The following is a 20,251-nucleotide window of genomic DNA, read 5'->3' as shown; positions in this document are numbered from 1 at the left end:
CAAAGTGCATGACCATATGTTTCTTGACACTGTATTCCATCAACTTTTTTGCCCAATTTTCTAATCTAAGCCATTCTGCTTCCTCAGTGCTACCTTCCCCTCCACCTGTCTTTGTACCGTCCGCAACTTAGCCACAAAGCCATCAATTCCATCATCAAAATCATTGAAATATAATGTAAAAAGAAGCAGTCCCAACACAGCCCCCAATGGAACACCACTAGTCACTGGCAGCCAACTAGAAAAGGCTCTCTTTATTCCCACTCGTTACCTCCTGCCGATCAGCCACTGCTTTATCCATGCTAGTAATTTTACTGTCATACCATGGGTTCTTATCCTGGTAAGCAGCCTCAAGTGTGGCACCTTGTCAAAGGCCTTCTGAAAATCCAGATGAACAGCATCCACCAACTCTTTGCCTATCCTGTTGTTATTTCTTCAAAGAATTCCAACAGATTTGACAGGCAAGATTTTCCCTTGAGGAAACCATGCTGAATATGAACTGTTTTATCATGTGCCTCTAAGTACCCTGAAACCACACCTTTAACAATCGACTTCCACATCTTCCCAACCACTGAGACCTGTCATTTCCTTTCTTCTGCCTCTCTCCCTTCTTGAAGAGTGGGGTGACACTTGCAAATTTCTAATCCTCCGGAACCATGCCTGAATCAACTAATTCTTGAAAGATCAGTACTAATGCCTCCAGAATCCCTTCAGCCACCTCTTTCAGAACCCTGGTGTGTCCACCATTTGTTCCAGGTGACTTATCTACCTTCAGACCTTTCAGTTTCCCAAGCACCTGCTTCTAGTAATGGCAACTTCGCACACTTCTGCCCTCTGACACTCTCAGTGTACCAGCACAGTGCTAGTGTTTTCCACAATGAAGATTGATGCAAGATACTGATTCACTTTGTCCTCCATTTCCTTGTCCTCATTACTACCTCTCATATCTACTCTTGTCTCTCTTTTACACCTGATATATTTGAAGAAAACTTTGGCACCTCTTTAACATTATCGGCTGCCTTACCTTCATATTCCATCTTTACCTTCATTATGACTTTTTAGTTGCTTTCTGTTAGTTTTTAAAAGCTTCCCAATTTTCTAATAATCCCGCTAAATTTTGTTCTATTATATGCCCCCTCTTTGGCTTTTCTGTTGGCTTTGACTTCTGTCAGCCACGTTTGCATCACCCTGCCATTAGAATACTTCTTCTTTGGGATGTACAGTGCCTATAAAAAGTATTCATTGCCCTTGGAAGTTTTCATGTTCTATTGTTTTACAACAGTGATTCACAGTGGATTTAATTTGTCATTTTTGACATCATCAACAGAAAAAAAAACTCTTTCATGTCAAAGTGAAAACAGATCTCTACAAAGCGATTTAAATTAATTACAAATATAAAACACTAAATAATTGATTGCATAAGTACTCACTCTTTTCAAATCAGTATTTAGTAGATGCAACTTTGGCAGCAATTACAGCCTTGAGTCTGTGTGGATAGGTCTCTATCAGATTTGCACACCTGGACACTACAATTTTTCCCCATTCTTCTTTACAAAACTGCTCAAGCTCCGCCAGATTGCATGGAGATCATGAGTGAACAGCCCCAGCCACAAATTCTCAATTGGATTGAGGTCCGGACTGTGACTTGGCCACTCCAGGACATTAACTTTGTTGTTTGTAAGCCATTCCTGTGTAGCTTTGGGTCATTGTCTTACTGGAAAACAAATCTCCTCCCAAGTCGCATATTTCTTGCAGACTACCTCAAGTTTTCCTCCAGGTTTTCCCTGTACTTTGCTGCATTTATTTTATCCTCTACCTTCACAAGCCTTCCAGGGTCTGCTGCAGTGAAGCATCCCCACAGCATGATGTAGCCACCACCATGTTTCACAATAGGGATGGTGTGTTTTTGATGATGTGCGGTGTTTGGCTTACACCAAACATAGCATTTAGTCTGATGGCCAAAAAGCTCAATTTTGGTTTCATCAAATAATAGATGAAATGAGAGCACTGGACACATTAGAGGACAGCAGCCAATTCACAGGTGAAGCGCTGCCTCACCTGGAAGGATTGTTTGGGGCCCTGTTGGAGGTGAGGGAGGAGGTGAATGCAGCACTTTAACTGATTGCAGGGATAAATAATTTGCAAGGCAAAAGTAACTTGTGAAGAAAATTGTTATGAGCTGGAATATATTGTTTGCTAGAGTTGTGACAATTGTTGGCATGATAAGAAAGTTTGATAAGAAAGATGACACCAGAACTGATGTTATAGTAAAGGAGGTTATTTAAGATGACAGCAAAATCTAGAACAACTGAACAAGCCAGCTAAGAAATCCAAATGGAATTTAACTCAGACATGTGAAGTGTTGTACTGTGTTAAATTAAACCAGGGCAGGATCTTAGATCTGGTCCTGTGCAATGAGACAAGTAAAATTAGTGATCTTGTAGTTGGAGAACCTCTTGGAAAGAGTGATCACAGTATGACTGAATTTCTCATACAAACGAAGGGTGCAATAGTTCAATCTAAAACCTACTGTATTATGCCTAAACAATATAGACTAAATGGGATGAGGGCAGATTTGACTAATGTAGACTGGGAACACAGGCTATATGGTGAACAGTTGAGGAACAGTGGAAGACTTTCAAAGAGATTTTTCACCGTGCTCAACAAAAGAATATTCTAGTTAAAAACAAAGACAGTAAGAGTGGAGAGAGCCAGCCTTGGATAACTAAGGAAATAAAAGACATCAAACTAAAAGCTCATGCATACAAAGTCGCCAAGAGTAGTGGGAAATTGGAAGACTGGGAAAACTTTAAAAAGCGACAAAGTACCACTAAGCGAGCAATAAAGAAAGGGAAGATGGATTACGAAAATAAACTAGCACAAAATATAAAAAAGATAGTAAAAGTTTTTATAATTATATAAAGCGGAAAAAGGTGGCTAAAGTGAATGTAGATCCCTTGAAGGACGAGAGGGGGGAATTGATATTCGGTAATGAGGAAATGGCCAAGGCTTTGAGTGACTATTCTGTGTCAGTCTTCATGGCAGAAGACATATCTAACATGCCAAAGAGAGACATTATGGATGCAATGGGAGGTGAGGACCTCAAAACAGTAGCTATCACTAAAGAGGTAGTGCTGAGCAAACTTGTGGGCCTGAAGATAGATAAGTTCTCTGGTCCTGATGGAATGCATCCCAGGATACTGAAAAAAATAGCAGAAGTTAAAGTAGAGGTGTTGGTGATGATCTACCAAAAATCTCTGGACTTTGGGCAAGTCCCGGTCGATTAGAACAGGGATCCCCAACCCTTTTTTGCACTGCGGACCAGTTTAATATTGACAATATTCTTGCGGACCGGCTGGCCCCAGGCGGGGTGGGGTGGGGAGGGTTGCCAACGGACAAGGGAAACAGTCAAATACGTTGTGTTTACCCCGAGAAAGACTACCATGACCATGAAGCCTTGCGCGGGCACCAGTGCGCATGCGTGACCGTGCTGATTTTTTTCCTCTACGAATCGCTTTCAGCGATTCTGTTCGGGGTGCGGGGGGGGGGGGGGGGTTGTTAATCACGACCGGAATATAGGTGATAAGTGGCTAATACACTCAATTTCATTTCTAAAAGGGTTTATCTAATGAATTTAATATTAAACACACAGCACATTTTCCTCGCATGAATATAGTGATAAGTCAATTATCAGCGGAGGACAGGGGAGCTTGAAGTCAGTGTTGAACGAACTTCCAGTAGAATTGGTAGAGGCAGGTTCGATATTATCATTTAAAGAATAATTGGATAGGTATATGGACAGGAAAGGAATGGAGGGTTATGGGCTGAGTGCAGGTCGGTGGGACTAGGTGAGAGTAGTGTTTGGCATGGACTAGGAGGGCAGAGATGGCCTGTTTCCGTGTTTATATAAGTCACATACAAGTCAATAGCATCATAACATTTTAAATCACGTTTGGATATTAAACACACAGCACATATTTTCCCCGTATGAACATATAAAATCATTGCAAAATACCAATATCGCTGAATCAGTGGGAGCCCTGGGCTTGTTTTCCTGCAACAACATGGTCCCATTGAGGGGTGATGGGAGACAGCGATACTCGAAGGGGGTTCCTTATGTCCAGTCTATTCCGCAATTTAGTTTTCGTTGCATTCATTGCAGAGACATGTTGGAAATGGAAGCAACGTTTTCAGCGCTTTCGTGGCTATCTCAGGATATTTAGCCTTGACTTTGATCCAGAATGCTGGCAGAGATGTTACGTCAAACATACTTTTCAGCCTGCTGTCATTTGCAAGCTTGAGGAGTTGATCGCCTTCCCGCGCTGACATGGATGACGCACGGGTAATGACCTTGCATGCATAATGACCTCGCCTGCATTCAAGCTCAACAGTGGGCGTGACAGGGAATGAGGAAAGGGTGCGGCTGACTCATATCGCCAAATCATATCGTTTCCTCGCAGTCCAGTAGCACATGCTTTGCAGCCCGGTGGTTGGGGACTGCTGAATTTGAAGACAGCGAATGTCATGCTACTGTTCAAAAAAACGATGTAGGCAAAAGACACGTAACTAAAGGCTAGTTGGTTTAACATCTGTAGTTGGGAAAATGCTTGAAGCTATCCTTAAATAGCGAGGCATCTGGAAAGAAATGGATCCAGCAGGCAGATGCAGCATGGATTTAGCAAAGGAAAGTCCTGTTTGACAAACTTACTGGAGTTCTTTGAGGACAAGCAACAATTACTGGACTGAGAGTGTTGTATTTGAATTCATGCAGCACAAGGAATGAAGTGGACGATTTTGAAATTCAGCTACAGATTGGCAAATATGACATTGTGGCCCATCTCGAAAACTTGGCTAAAAGATGGCTGCCATTGGGAGCTGAATGTCCAAAGATATATGGTATTTCGAAAAGATAGGTTAGTAGGCAGAGGGGGTGGTGTGGCTCTGTGTATAAGAAATAATATTAAATCATTGGAAAGAGATGACATATGATTGGAAGACGTAGAGTCTCTATGGGTCGAGTTAAGAAATGGTAAAGGTAAAAGGACCCTAATGGCAGTTGTATACAGGCCTCCAGACAGCAGCTGGGACGTGGATTACAAATTACAGCAGGAGATAAACAGGCGTGTCAGAAAGGCAATGTCACGATGATCGTTGGGGATTTTAGACTGGGAAAACCAGGTCAGTTTTGTAGAATGTCTAAGGGATGGCTTTTTACAACAGCTTGTTGTTGAGCTCACTAGGGGATCAGCTGTGCTGGATTGGGTGTTGTGCAATGATCCGGAGGTGGTAAGACAGCTTAATGTTAAGCAACCCTTAGGGAACAGTGATCACAATATGATCGAGTTCACACTGAAATTTGAGAGGGAAAAAATAAAATCCGATGCGTCAGATTTCAGTGGAATAAAGGAAACTACAATGGCATGAGAGGGGAACTGGCCAAGGTTGACTGGAAAGGGACTTTTGCAGGAAGGACAGCAAAACAGCAATGGCTGCAGTTTCTGCGAAAAATGAGGGAAGGGCAAGACAGGTATATTCCAAATAAGAAGAAACTTTCAAAGGGAAGAGGAACGCTACTGTGGCTGACAAGTGAAGTCAGAGCCAAACTAAAAGCAAAAGAGAGGGCATACAAGGAAGCCAGAGCTAGTGGGAAGATGGAGGATTAGGAAGTTTTTAAAAACTTGCAGAAGGAAACTAAGAAGATAATTCAGAAGGAAAAGATGAATTATGAGAGGAAGCTGGCGACTAATATTAAAGAAGATACTAAAAGCTTTTTTTTAAGTATATAAAGGGTAAAAGAGAATCGAGGGTAGATATAGGACCAATACAAAATGACTTGGGGATATTGTTGGAATCGATTGTTAGGGACTACCTGGAGGCACATGACAAGATAGGCCAAAGCAAGCATGGTTTCCTGAAAGGAAAATCCTGCCTGACAAACCTACTGCAATTTTTTGAGGAAATTACAAGCAGATAAAGAAGATGCAGTAGACGTGGTGTACTTTGATTTTCAGAAGACCTTTGACAAGGTGCCACACGTGAGACTGCTTAGCAAGATAAGACCCCATGAAATTACAGGGAAGTTACTAGCATGGGTGGAGCACTGGCTGCTCGGCAGAAAACAGAGAGTGGGAATAAAGGGATTCTATTCTTGCTGGCTGCTGGTTACCAGTAGTGTTCCACAGGGATCGGTGTTGGGACCGCTGCTTTTTACGATGTATGTTAATGATTTGGACTATGGGATTAATGGATTTGTGGCTAACTTTGCTGCTGATACAAAGATAGGTGCAGGAGCGGGTAGTGTTGAGAAAACAGAGAGCCTGCAGAGAGACTTAGATAGTTTAGGGGAATGGGCAAAGAAGTGGCAAATGAAATACAATGTTGGAAAGTGTATGGTCATGCACTTTGGTGGAAAAGTAAATGGGCAGACTATTATTTAGGTGGGGAGAGAATTCAAAATGCAGAGAGGCAAAGGGATTTGGGAATCTTTGTGCAAGATACCTTAAAAGTTAACCTCCAGGTTGAGTTGGTTGTGAAGAAGGTGAATGCAATGTTGGCATTCATTTCTAGAGGTATAGAATATAAGAGCAGGGATGTGGTGTTGAGGCTCTATAAGGCACTCGTGAGACCACACGTGGAGTACTGTGTGCAGTTTTGGGCTCCTTATTTTAAAAAGGATATACTGACATTGGAGAGGGTTCAGAGAAGATTCACGAGAATGATTCCAGGAATGAAAGGATTCCGGTATGAGGAACATCTGGCAGCTTTTGGGCTGTATTCCCTGGAGTTCAGGAGAATGAGGGGGGATCTCATAGAAACATTCCGAATGTTAAAAGGCCTGAACTGATTAGACATGGCAAAGTAATTTCCCATGGTAGGGGATTCTAGGACAAGAGGGCACAACTTCAGGATTGAAGGACGTCCTTTTAGAACTGAGATGAGGAGAAATTACTTTAGTCAGAGGGTGGCAGATCTGTGGAATTTGTTGCCACAAGCGGCTGTGGAGGCCAAGTCATTGGGAGTATCTAAGGCAGAGATAGATAGGTTCTTGATTAGCCAGGGCATCAAAGGGTGTGGGGAGAGGGCAGAGGAGTGGAGATAACTAGAAGAATTGGATCAGCCTATGACTGAATGACAAAGCAGACTCAATAAGCCGAATAGCCTACATCTGTTCCTATATCTTATGGTCTTATGATATAATGAGCGGAGTGGATAGAGGGGAACAGATGGACATTATTTACTTGGATTTCCAGAAGCCATTCAATAAGGTGCCACATAAAAGACTTAGCCGTAAGATAAGGATGCATAGAGTTGGGGTGATGTATTAGCATGGATGGAGGATTGGTTAACTAACAGAAAGCAGAGAGTTGGGATACATGGGTGTTACTCTGGTTGCCAATCAGTGGTGAGCAGCTTGCCGCAGGAGTCGGTGCTGGGTCTGCAACTGTTCACGATATACATTAACGATCTGGGAGAGGGGACTGAGTGTAGTGATTCTAAGTTTGCTGGTGATACTAAATTGAGTGGAAAAGCAAATTGTGCAGAAGATACAGAGAGTCTGCAGAGAGATATAGATAGGTTACTGAGTGGGCAAGGGTCTGGCAGATGGAGTACAATGTTGGTAAATGCAAGGTCATCCACTTTGGAAAGAAAAAAAAAAATCAAAGAGCAGATTATTACTTAAATGGTAAAAAAATTGCAGCATGTTGCTGTGCAGAGGGACTTGGGAGTAGTTGTGCATGAATCACAAAAGGTTGGTTTGCAGGTGCAGCAGGCTATCAAGAAGGCAAACGGAATGTTGGCCTTCATTGCTACAGGGATTGAACTTAAGAGCAGGAAGGTTATGCTGCAACTGTACAGGGTACTGGTGAGGCCGCACCTGGAGTACTGTGTGCAGTTCTGGTCTCCATACTTGAAGTAGGATATACTGGCTTTGGAGGCAGTGCAGAGGAGGTTCACCAGGTTGATTCCAGAGGTGAGGAGGTTAAATTATGAGGAGAGATTGAGTTGACTGGGACTATAATCACTGGAATAAGAAGTATGAAAGGAGACCTTATGGAAACATAAAATTACGTAAGGGATAGATAAGATAGAGGCAGGAAAGTTGTTTCTACTAGTAGGTGAGACTAGAACTAGGGAACATAGCCTCAAGATTCAGGGAAGTAGATTTAGGATGGAAATGAAAAGGAACTGCTTTTCTCAGAGAGTGGTGAATCTGTGGATTCTCTGCCCAATGAAGCAGTGGAGGCTACCTCAGTAAAATACATTTAAGACAAGGTTGGATAGATTTTTGCATAGCAGGGGAATTAAGGGTTATGGGGAAAAGGAGGGTATGTGGAGATTAGTCCATGGCCCTATCAGCCATGATTTTATTGAATGGTGCAGCAGGCTCGACGGGCCAGATGGCCTACGCCTGCTCCTATTTCTTATGTTCTTATGTAATGTCTGGGTTCTGGACAGTGTGGTAGAACAGAGCAAGCTAGGTGTACAAGTTTATAGCTCCCTAAAAGTGGAACACAGGTGAAGAAGGCATTTGACATGCTCACCTTTATTGGTCAGGGCACTGAGTACAAGAGTTGGGACACCATATTACACAGTCATAACATTATGAGATCATATTTGGAGTTTTGTGTGAAATTTTGGTCACTAACTTTAGTGAGGATGTCACTCAGCTGGAAAGGGTTCAGTTGAAGGGGAATTAAAAGCTAGAGGTTTTTTTCTCTGCAGCATAGAGGGCAAGAGTGATGTTACAATCTTCAGTTTTTTTTTTTATCCTAAGATTTTTTCTAAAATACTAGCAACTAGATTAGAGAGGGTATTACCTTAAATTATCTGTGGACCAAACTGGATTTATTTAAAATCATTATTCATCTTTTAATATTAGGAGATTAATGAATATTGTGTATACTCCTTCACTTAGTACTCCAGAATGTGTTATTTCATTAGATACTGAGAAAGCCTTTGACAGAGTTGAATAGCCATACTTATTTAGTACGCTTCAGAAACTTAATTTTAGTCCGATATTTATATCTTGGATTAAATTGATATACCATACCTCTGTAGCTTCGGTTTTTACTAATAATCAAAGATCCCTTTTCTTCACTTATTTCGGGGTACTAGGCAGGGATGCCCTCTTAGTCCATTACTATTTGATATTGCTTTAGAACCTTCAGCAATTGCTATTCGAGATTCACCTAATATCTTTGGTATTATCCATGGGATAATATATACTGTATGTCATTATATGCAGACGATTTGTTATTATAAATTTCTAATCCTGAGAAATCCATTCTCGCAGTTTTATCCTTGTTGGCTCAGTTTAGTAACTTTTCTGGTTATAAATTGAACCTTAATAAGAATGAACTGTTTCCCCTAAACATGCAGGTTCCAATATATGGATGTTTACCATTTAGCTTGGTTACCGACTGTTTTATTTATTTGGGGGTTAAAATTACAAAAAAGCACAAGGATTTATTTAAGGCTAATTTTTTACCTTTAATTGATCAGATTAAACACCTGTTTACTAAATAGTCACCAATGTCTCTATCATTGCTAGGTCGGATTAATACTATCAAGATGATTATTTTACCTAAATTCTTATATTTATTTCAAGCAGTGCCAATTTTTATTATGAAATCCTATTTTGATAATGTTGATTCTAAAATTTCTTCATATATATGGCAGAATAAAAATCCTAGATTAGGTAAAAGATAATTACCGAAATCTGAAAAGGAGGGTAGTCTGGCATTGCCAAACTTTAGATTTTACTGTTGGGTAATTAATCTTCGATATTTAAAATTTTGGTCATGGGACTAGGACACAATTTCAAGCCCACATTGGGTAAATCTTGAATGTAAATCTGTACAAGGGTTTTCACTGGGTTCTATTTTAGGGACTTAGCATCTTTTTGCTCTTTCTAAATTGCACAAATGGATAATCCAATAGTTAAATATACTTTACAAATATGGTTTCAATTTCAAAAATTTTTTGGGCTGAATCAATTTATTCTAGCAAGTCCTATTATATCTAATTTTTTTTCAACCCTCTATTATGGATCAAGCCTATCTGGCTTGGAAACCAAAGGTATATTACGATTTTGTGATCTATTTTTGGATAACTGTTTCATGTCCTTTGAACAATTATCTAATAAATATAATTTGCCTAGATCCCATTTCTTTAGATATTTACAAATTAGAAATATTTAAAAAACTGTTCTTCCTACCTTCCCGAATCTATATCCAATGGATATTTTGGGAAAAAAAATTAGATTTAAATCCTTTTCAGAAAGGTATAATAGCAACTATTTATAATATAATTATGAAAATACATCGATATATCTAATAAAATTAAGAATGATTGGGAAAGGGAACTTAAGCTTACTTTATCTATTGAAAAATGGGAAAAAATTCTTCAATTAGTTAACTCATCCTCTCTGTGCGCTAAACATGCCTTGATACAGTTTAAAGTAGTACATAGGACCCATATGTCCACGGATAAATTAGCTCGTTATTATTCCCATATAAATCCTGTATGTGATGGATGTCACTCCGAGCTAGTTTCTTTAACTCATATCCTTTTTTGAAAACCACTGGAAAGATATATTTGGTATTATTTCATGTATTCTGAGTATTGATTTACCACCTCACCCTATTACTGCAATTCTCAGTTTACCAATGATAGAACCAAATCATTTAACCTCTTCAACTCGTCAGATGATTGCATTTCTTACGTTAATGGCTGGAAGATCCATTTTGCTGAATTGGAAAGAGCTCAATCCTCCCACCACATTTTATTGGTTCTCTCAAACTATGTTGTGTTTAAACTTAGAAAAAATTAGAAGTGTCATCTACGATCCTTCTATTAAATTCGAAAAGACTTGGAGGCCATTTATTCGACGCTTCCATATGATGTAATTTGACCTTTTCCAAACATATTCTATTTCTTTTAAATATATGCAGAGAGGAGCAGAGGTAATGACACCAATGGTTCTTTTTGATGTTATACAACAGCCCATGTCTTTTTCTTTTCCTTAGTTTAGTTGGTTAGCATTGTCAGATCAGTTTTTTTCTGAGGGTATTTTTATTTTTTTTTCCTTTTTCATGATATTTCTGGGTTTTTTTTGTATATTTGTATGTTGTACAATTTTGGGAGGTTTTAATACCTGTGTGTCAACTGAGTTTATATTTAGTTAGATATGTTAACAATGCAATCCCAATAGCTTTGTATTAATACTATATTATGTTTAACATTTTGATATTAATGAAAAGATTGAAAAAAAAAACAATCTTCAGTTGAATAGCCAGTCTTTTTCCCAGGGTAGCGAAGGCGAAAACTATAGAACAGTTACTTAAGGTAAGAAGGAAAGGATGGGGCAGGTTTTCACACACAGAGTGGTGGAAGGTATGTGGAACAAATTGCCAGAGGACATAGTCGAAGTCCCAACAAATTAAAGTTTACAAGAAAATGACACAAGTTCAAGGATGGAAAAGATTTAGACAGGTAAATCTCACGAATTTGTACAAATGTACCGTGGAGAGCATTCTAACTGGCTGCATCACTGGCTGGTATGGAGGGGAGGGGCTGCTGCACAGGATCAAAATAAGTTGCAGAGCTGTAAGCATTGTCCGCTCCACCATAAGCACTTGCCTCCCTGGTATCCAGGACATCTTCAAGGAGCGATGCCTCATAATGGCAACATCCTTCAATAAAGGACCTACATCACCCAGAACGTGCCCTCTTCTCATTGCAACCATCAGGAAGGAGGTACAGAAGTCTGAAGGCACATACTCAACAATTCAGGAACAGCTTCATCCCCTCTGCCATTTGATTTCTGAACGGACATTGAACCCAGGAACACTACCTCGCTACTTTCTTTTATAATTTTAATACATGTATATATATATATATGCTGGTGAAATTCTGATCCTAGTAAGGGACTAGCTCAGGTAAATTGGTAAGTTGGTTTATTATTGTCACACATACAGTGAAAAAACTTGTCTTGCCCACTCTCCACACAGATTACAACAACACATTGAGTCAGAACAAGGTGAAAATACCAAAAGGATGCAGAATGAAGTTTACAGTTACAAGGCAAATGCAGTTCAGGCAGACATTGAGGTGCAAAGCCATAACAAGTTGGATTTTGAGGTTAAGAATCCATCTTGCCATAGTAGTGGGCCATTTAATCATCTGATAACAGTGGGATAGAAGTTGTCTTTGACTTTGATGGTACATAGGCAAAAGCAGTGGGGGCATGGCACTGTTGATCAGAGATATTGTCATGGCCGTGGAAAAGGAGGAAGACATGGAGGGATTGTCTACGAAATCTCTTGTGGGTGGAAGTTAGGAACAGGAATGGGTCAATAACTCTACTGGGTGCTTTTACAAACCACCCAATAGTAAACAGGACATCAAGGAGCATATAGGGAGACAGATTCAGGAAAGGTGTAATAATAACAGGGCTGTCGTGGTGGGAGATCTTAATTTCCCAAATACTGTTTGGCATGTCCCTAGAGCGGGGGGTTTAGATGGGGTGGAGTTTGTTAGGTATGTTCAAGAAGGTTTCTTGACACAATATGTAGATAAGCCTACAAGAGGAGAGGCTGTGTTTGATCTGGCATTGGGAAATGAACCTGGTCAGGTGTCAGATCTCTCAGTGGGAGAGCATCTTGGAGATAGTGATCACAACTCTATCTCCTTTACCATAGCACTGGAGAGGGATTGGAACAGACAAGTTAAGAAAGCATTTAATTGGAGTAAGGAGAAATATGAGGCTATCAGGCAGGAAATGATGGAACGAGGGAATAGGGATAGGGGGAAAAACAGAGGACAATGATTAACTTATAATCAATCACCTTGTAACATAGAAAATAGGTGAAGGAGTAGGCCATTCGGCCCTTCGAGCCTGCACCACCATTCAGTATGATCATGGCTGATCATCCAACTCAGAACCCTGTACCTGTCTTCCCTCCATACCCCCTCATCCCTTTAGCCACAAAGGCCATATCTAACTCCCTCTTAAATATAGCCAATGAACTGGCCTCAACTGTTTTCTGTGGCAGAGAATTCCAAAGATTCACCACTCTCTGTGTGAAGAAGTTTTTCCTCATCTCGGTCCTAAAAGGCTTCCCCTTTATCGTCAAACTGTGACCCCTCATTCTGGTCTTCCCTAACATCAGGAACAATCTTCCTGCATCTAGCCTGTCCAATCCTTTTAGGATTTTATACGTTTCAATAAGATCCCCCCTCAATCTTCTAAATTCCAGCAAGTATTAGCCTAGTTCATCCAGTCTTTCATCATATGAAAGTCCTGCCATCCCAGGAATCAATCTGGTGAACCTTCTTTGTACTCCCTCTATGGCAAGGATGTCTTTCCTCAAATTAGGGGACCAAAACTGCACACAATACTCCAGGTGTGGTCTCACCAAGGCCTTGTACAACTGCAGTAGTACCTCCCTGCTCCTGTACTCAAATTCTCTTGCTATGAATGCCAGCATACCATTCGCCTTTTTCACCGCCTGCTGTACCTGCATGTCCACTTTCAATGACTGGTGTATAATGACACACAGGTCTTGTTGCACCTCCCCTTTTCCTAATCAGCCACCATTCAGATAATAATCTGTTTTCCTGTTTTTGCCACCAAAGTGGATAACCTCACATTTATCCACATTAAATTGCATCTGCCATGAACTTGCCCACTCACCTAACCTATCCAAGTCACCCTGCATCCTCTTAGCATCCTCCTCACAGCTAACACTGCCGCCCAGCTTTGTGTCATCCGCAGACTTGGAGATGCTGCATTTAATTCCCTCATCCAAGTCATTAATATATATTGTAAACAACTGGGGTCCCAGCACTGAGCCTTGTGGTACCCCACTAGTCACTGCAACAGTAAGCGCCTTAGCTTACTGTTTTGGACGGTCAAAAAGAAACTTTACCCAGCAACCGGTGATGTACTAGTCATTGTTCTCTAAAGATAGGTAAAGGCTCAAATAAGGAACTATCTGATCTTGCAGAAGCAGCTCAAGGCATAGCTAAATATGGGAGGGATGAGGTAACGGCTAGAATGTTCTTGAGAAAAGGGGAAGGGGTTCGAATGGGGAACTGATGAGCCAGCTTTGGCTTAAAATAATTATAACTAACTGACCAATGATTATCTTACATCTAATTGTATCTTAGCATGTGATTGAAATGATTCTAACATTGTCTAAACTTGTAATCGTAAGATTTCCTGCTACCTATCAATGTTATAAATTGTGGAGAACTGTGTAATTCAGGCAACAGACATAAAAGTTGCTGGTGAACGCAGCAGGCCAGGCAGCATCTCTAGGAAGAGGTGCAGTCCACGTTTCAGGCCGAGACTCTTCGTCAGGACTAACAAGGGTTTGGGCCTGAAACGTCGACTGCACCTCTTCCTAGAGATGCTGCCTGGCCTGCTGCCTTCACCAGCAACTTTTATGTGTGTTGCTTGAATTTCCAGCATCTGCAGAATTCCTGTTGTTTGTGTAATTCGGGGGCAGCTTCTGGACTGGCTCTTTCGGGAGATCAGTCTGTAACCTCCCCCATAGCATGCTATGACTAAAGAATAAAAGTTTGAAAAGAATTACGTGTGTCAGTGTATTTGTGGTACAAATTGCTATTGCATCGGGTCCGATCGAGTACGACAATTTGGCATGCCAGACAGGAGTCCAAAAACGAGGAATCTCCGTTAGACGGTGTCAGAGGTCGAATCAGTGGTGGTGACGTGAGACAGGTGGGCCCACAAAATAAGATTTACCTTGACCTCTCTCATTAATTGCCCACCTTGACGATCCCCTCGTCTGGCAGGTAATTCTCTGACGGATTGCTTTCGAAACCTGAGTTGAGGATCGCACGAGTACCACAGTTTAAAAAAGGGGTTACAGCCCCCGACGAGGTATAAGGTAAGGGGTTACAGTCCCCGACGAAGTATTGTTAATATTAAAGCCTGCCGGTGCTAACAATTGGGCAGAGGATCATTGGTAGTGATCTATTACATTTTCTTTGAGTGTGTTACAGCAAATTGGTCAGCGGGTTAGTGGCAGTAACCTATTACATTTTGGAGCTGGTAACCATTCTAATTGGCGTGGGGGGCCGGGGTGTCTAGCGCAGTAAATTGTCCAGCACAGGGCAGAGCAGATGTTTGGCCAAACACAGGAGAAGTGACTCTCCTCTGCAATCTATCCGGATGCTGTAAATACGTTTTGGGGAACATTGTGACAATTTGCCTGTCCCAGCACCCTGCCTTAGACCGGTTGCTAAGAGGGGAAATCCCCCACGCGAAGGTCAGGACCTTGAAGTGGGTGCAGAGAGACACGGCACAAGATTAATGGGGAGTAGGGGTTATAGATTAAAGCGAAGTAGTTGGGTGCATAACGCACGTCGCAGAGGGATTAGTGTATGTGACAATGAAGGAAATTTGAAATCGTGGGAGATATTAGAAGGACTGCGTGAGGATCACGATAAGAATAAAGAAAAACAAGATAGGGAAAAAAGAGATAGGGGGGCTAAGGATAGACGGTAGGACGATGATGAAGCCAGGAAAAGTAAAACTGAGGTACCTCTTGACCTGTCTGGACTGCCCATGCTCCTTAATGAAAATGAGACTGAGGAGGAGGAGGTATGGCACATTCCTGTTGCCCGCATTTGACCCCAACCCATGACGCTACCGCCCCCATATAACATTACTGCTGCCCAACCCCAGGCACCTCTGAATACACCGTCCCCAAGCCCAATAGCCTCCCAAACCAGGGGACAACTTCGGTGACGGGGGAGTAATAGGTGCCAGACTAGGAGGCGACGAAACCTTTCGGTGGGAGATGGCCCCCTGATAGACCCTGAGACGGATACTGATTATGACTCTGGTATTGAAAATGATGATTCTGAAGACTCGAGACCCAGAGGGAGAGGGATCCCGGGGCAATTTCCCAACAGGGCCGTTCCCAACCCTAGGGTAGGACTGCCGAACCAGGCGGCTACTATGCAGGTTTATACTCCTTGGAAGCCCCAAGAAATATGTATGATCATGAATCAGGCCCCGAACAGGAAAAATGATCCCGAGGGATTTATCGATTACATGACTGGTACAATCCAAATATTTCAGACAACTCCCCAGGATCTCTTTAGCTTGTGCTGCATGGCTCTTACGACCAGTGAGCAGGAGAAATGGAAAGGAGTTATAGAGGATCATGCCAACTGGGAATCCTTTTCCACCGCAACCCCGCCCCCAGAACAGGTGGACAAAATAAAGAAGGCTCTAAGGAAAGCTTTGCGGCGCCCCGTAGACATCACCAAGGTCCTCGAATGCCGACCAAAGGTGGGAGAGGACGGTTGCGATTTTTGGGAACGCTTCTGCTCCTTTTATGCAACCTATGCTGGAGATGCCACTTATAATGCTGGCAATACTTCGCCCCAGTTTATTTCGATGATATTGCAGTGCGTCCCCAAGGATGTGTCCAAGGCTATTAGAACTGATATGGACTGGCCCGATAGGAACAAGCAGGCCGTGAAAAAGGGCAGTTGAGCATTTTTGGACTCATGGCAGGGATTCCAAGCCAACCAAAATAAAGCATGAAATTGTGCAGCCTATACATCCGGTGGTCCCTAATCCCGCTACAATTTTAAGCAACATTCTACCGGACTCCCAAGTTTTTACTATAGTCGATCTGCAGCATGCGTTTTTTTTTTTGCAATACTCCTTGCTCCTGAGTCACAGTACCTTTTTGCATTTACCTTTCAAGATCAGCAGTACACTTGGACTAGGTTACCCCAAGGGTTTGTGCACTCCCCCACCATTTTCTCGCAGATATTACATAGGCAGCTTAGAGATTTACAATTTCCAGGGGGCTCTACGGTAAAACAGTACGTAGATGACCTCCTACTGGCAAGCCCGTCAGAAACCTCAAACGTGCAGGACACCAATACGCTTCTGAATGCCCTGCATTCATGGGGATACGTGATCCCGCCCCAAAAAGTAAAGAGAGCCCAACGGCAAGTGAGATTTCTGGGAACCCTTTTGAGTACAACCGAAAGGCACCTCACCTCAGAAAGACTTACCCCGATCCTTGCGAACCCCCTGCCATCTACACCGAAAGCCATGCATGCTTTCCTTGGTCTGGTAAACTTTTGCAGACAGTGGATTCCCAATGCTGCTCTGTATACAAAGCATTTGAGTTCTTTGGCTTCCAGTACGCTTAACGGGCCCCTAGAGCTAACTGAGCAACAGAGAGAGGCTTTTGAGGAATTGAAGAAATCCCTCTCGAGAGCACCTGCTCTCGGCCACCCACTCTATGACCGTTCTTTCCAGCTTTTTTGTGAATGTTTTAGATGATTGTGCTACTGCAGTGCTCACTCAGATTCATGGGGATAGACGCAGGCCTTTTGCCTATTATTCCACTAAATTAGACCCCGTAGTGCAGGGATTACCACCCTGTTTGCAGATGCTCCTGGCCATTTACTCCCTGGTTATGGCTGCTTCCAACATCACCCTCCAACAGCCAGTTACAGTGTATTCGTCCCATACCATTGTAGCTCTGCTGACTTCCCACCAATCATTGTCCTCTGTTTTCCCCCTTATTTACCTATCCCTTCATTCCGTCATTCCCCCCTTTTTATCACTTTCTGACGGCTATAGTCTTAACTGCAGAACGATTGGCCTTCACCCTGACTAAAACACCACAAGCGCCGGGCACTCCAGACAGTGTATTTGTGGTACAATTGCTATTGCATCGGGTCCGATCGAGTACAACAGAACTAGGGGATATTTGCGTGGAGATCTGCATAAGTACATTCCAGTGAGACAGGGAAAGGATGGTACGGTACAGGAACTGTGGTGTACAAAAGCTGTTGAAAATCTAGTCAAGAAGAAAAGAAGAGCTTACGAAAGGTTCAAAAAGCTAGGTAATGATAGAGAGCTAGATTATAAGGCTAGCAGGAAGGAGCTTAAGAAAGAAATTAGAAGAGCCAGAAGGGGTCATGAGAAGACCTTGGAGGACACGATTAAGGAAAACCCCAAGGCATTCTACAAGTATTGAAGAGCAAGAGGATAAGACGCAAGAGAATAGGACAAATCAAATGTGACAGTAGAAAAATGTGTATGGAACTGGAGGAGCTAGCAGAGGTACTTAATGAGGGGGAGAGGGAGGGGGAGAGAGGGAGGGGAGAGGGAGAGAGGGAGGGGGAGGGGGAGAGAGAGGGAGGGAGGGGAGGGAGGGAGAGAAGGGGGGAGGGAGAGAGGGGGGAGGGGGAGGGGGGAGAGGGGGAGGGGGGAGGGAGAGGGGGGAGAGAGGGGAGAGAGGGGAGGAGGGGGAGGGAGAGAGAGGGGGGAGAGGGAGAGAGGGGGGGAGAGGGAGAGAGGGAGGGAGAGAGGGAGAGAGAGGGGAGAGAGAGGGAGAGGAGAGGGAGAGAGGGAGAGAGGGAGAGAGGGGAGAGGGGAGAGAGGGAGAGGGAGAGAGGGAGGGAGAGAGGGAGGGAGAGAGGGAGGGAGAGAGGGAGAGAGGGAGGGAGAGAGGGAGGGAGAGGGAGAGAGAGGAGAGAGGGAGAGAGGGAGAGAGAGGAGAGAGGAGGAGAGGGAGGAGAGAGGGAGGGAGAGAGGGAGGGAGAGAGGGAGGGAGAGAGGGAGGGAGAGAGGGAGGGAGAGAGGGAGGGGAGAGGGAGGGAGAGAGGGAGGGGGAGAGGGAGGGGGAGAGGGAGGGGAGAGAGGGAGGGGAGAGAGGAGGGGAGAGAGGGAGGGGGAGAGAGGGAGGGAGGAGGAGAGAGAGGGAGGGAGGGAGAGGAGAGGGGAGAGAGGGAGGGAGGGGGAGAGAGGGAGGGAGGGGAGAGAGGGAGGAGGAGGGGAGAGGGGAGAGAGGGGAGAGGAGGGAGAGAGGGGAGAGGAGGAGGGGAGAGGGGGAGAGGGGGGAGAGGGAGAGGGGGGAGAGGGGGGAGAGGGGGAGAGGGGAGAGGGGGAGAGGGGGGAGAGGGGGAGAGGGGGAGAGGGGAGAGGGGGAGTGAGGAGGAGAGGGAGAGGAGTGAGGAGAGAGAGGGGGGAGGGAGAGAGAGGGGGGAGGGAGAGAGGGGGGGGAGGGAGAGAGGGGGGGGAGGGAGGAGAGAGGGGGGGAGGGAGAGAGAGGGGGGGGAGGGAGAGAGGGGGGAGGGAGGGAAGGTGAGAGGGAGGGGGAGAGAGAGGCGTGAGGGAGGGAGAGAGGGGGTGAGGAGGGAGAGAGAGAGGGTGAGGGAGAGAGAAGAGGGTGAGGGAGAGAGAGGGTGAGGGAGAGAGAGGGGTGAGGGAGGGAGGGGGAGTGAGGGAGGGAGGGAAGGCGAAAGGATAGTGATTGTTTCAGAGTCTGCCTTTAAGACTGCAATTGTGAAGGGGTGATTAAACCAGAGGAGAGACGATTCTTACCTGGAGAACGCGCCCAATTCTCTGACTTGTTCCGGGCAGTTTCGCGTTTTAGAGCCCGGAAATGCAGATCTCAATTTTACGGACGAACGTGCGAAAAGTACGATCTATCTGATGTTTACTATCTAAATATCAAGCACAAAATAAAACACGACCCCCACTCCGCCCCCCCGCCCCGCCAGTAATTTGTATGGGTGGGGAGATACGTGGGGCTGGGCGTTAGCTTCGTAAAAAATGTGAATGATTGTACAAACCACAACATGCTAGGAGGAAAGGTATTTGGATGTATTGCAGCGTTCGTGTAAGAGTTGGTTACAACTTCGCACTTACTGACAATGATGAGTTGGAAGAGTCATCGTTTATTCAAACATCATTTGTGACATGCGCCTCCTTAAGTGTGATTGACACCACAATAACGAGAGAGAGAGAGAGAGAGGGAGAGCGAGAGATAGAGAGAGAGAGAGAGGGGGGAGGAGGGAGAGAGAAGGGAGGGAGGGGAGAGAGAGAGGGAGGGGAGGGGGAGAGAGAAGGAGGGAGGGGAGAGAGAGAGTGAGAGAGGGAGGGAAGAGAGAAAGAGGGAGAGAGAGTGAGAGAGGGAGGGGAGGGAGAGGGAGGGAGGGAGGGAGGGAGAGAGAGGGAGGGAGGGAGAGAGAGAGGGGGAGAGAGTGGAGAGGGAGGGAGAGAGAGAGAGGGAGGGAGGGGGAGAGAGAGAGGGAGGGAGGGGGAGAGAGAGAGAGAGGGAGGGGGAGAGAGTGAGAGAGGAAGGGAGGGAGAGATAGACGGAGGAGAGAGAGAGGGAGGGAGGGGGAGAGAGAGGGAGGGAGGGGAGAGAGAGAGGAGGGAGAGAGAGAGGAGGGAGGG

The 20,251-nt window shown here is 44.2% G+C and overlaps 1 protein-coding gene across 2 annotated transcripts in view; it reads right to left on the bottom strand.

Moving 5' to 3' along the window:
* The window catches only part of LOC140199638 (dehydrogenase/reductase SDR family member 9-like), a 32,871-nt gene extending 13,035 nt beyond the window's left edge, over positions 1–19,836 (bottom strand). Inside the window, exon 1 of one of the 2 annotated variants that reach the window (XM_072262054.1) lies at positions 19,721–19,836. In XM_072262054.1, coding sequence (XP_072118155.1) covers positions 19,721–19,746 — 26 coding nt within the window. In that variant the 5' untranslated portion in view covers positions 19,747–19,836. Of the gene's footprint in view, positions 1–19,393; positions 19,640–19,720 lie in introns of those variants that run through there. The other variant, XM_072262055.1, reaches the window with a different exon arrangement.
* Positions 19,837–20,251: the final 415 nt, after the last annotated feature.

Source organism: Mobula birostris, chromosome 6, assembly GCF_030028105.1.
Source record: "Mobula birostris isolate sMobBir1 chromosome 6, sMobBir1.hap1, whole genome shotgun sequence".
In the NCBI taxonomy this organism is placed as follows: Eukaryota; Metazoa; Chordata; class Chondrichthyes; order Myliobatiformes; family Myliobatidae; genus Mobula; species Mobula birostris.
The sequence above is the reverse complement of the archived record's forward strand: the minus strand, read 5'-3'. Positions and strand labels throughout refer to the sequence as shown.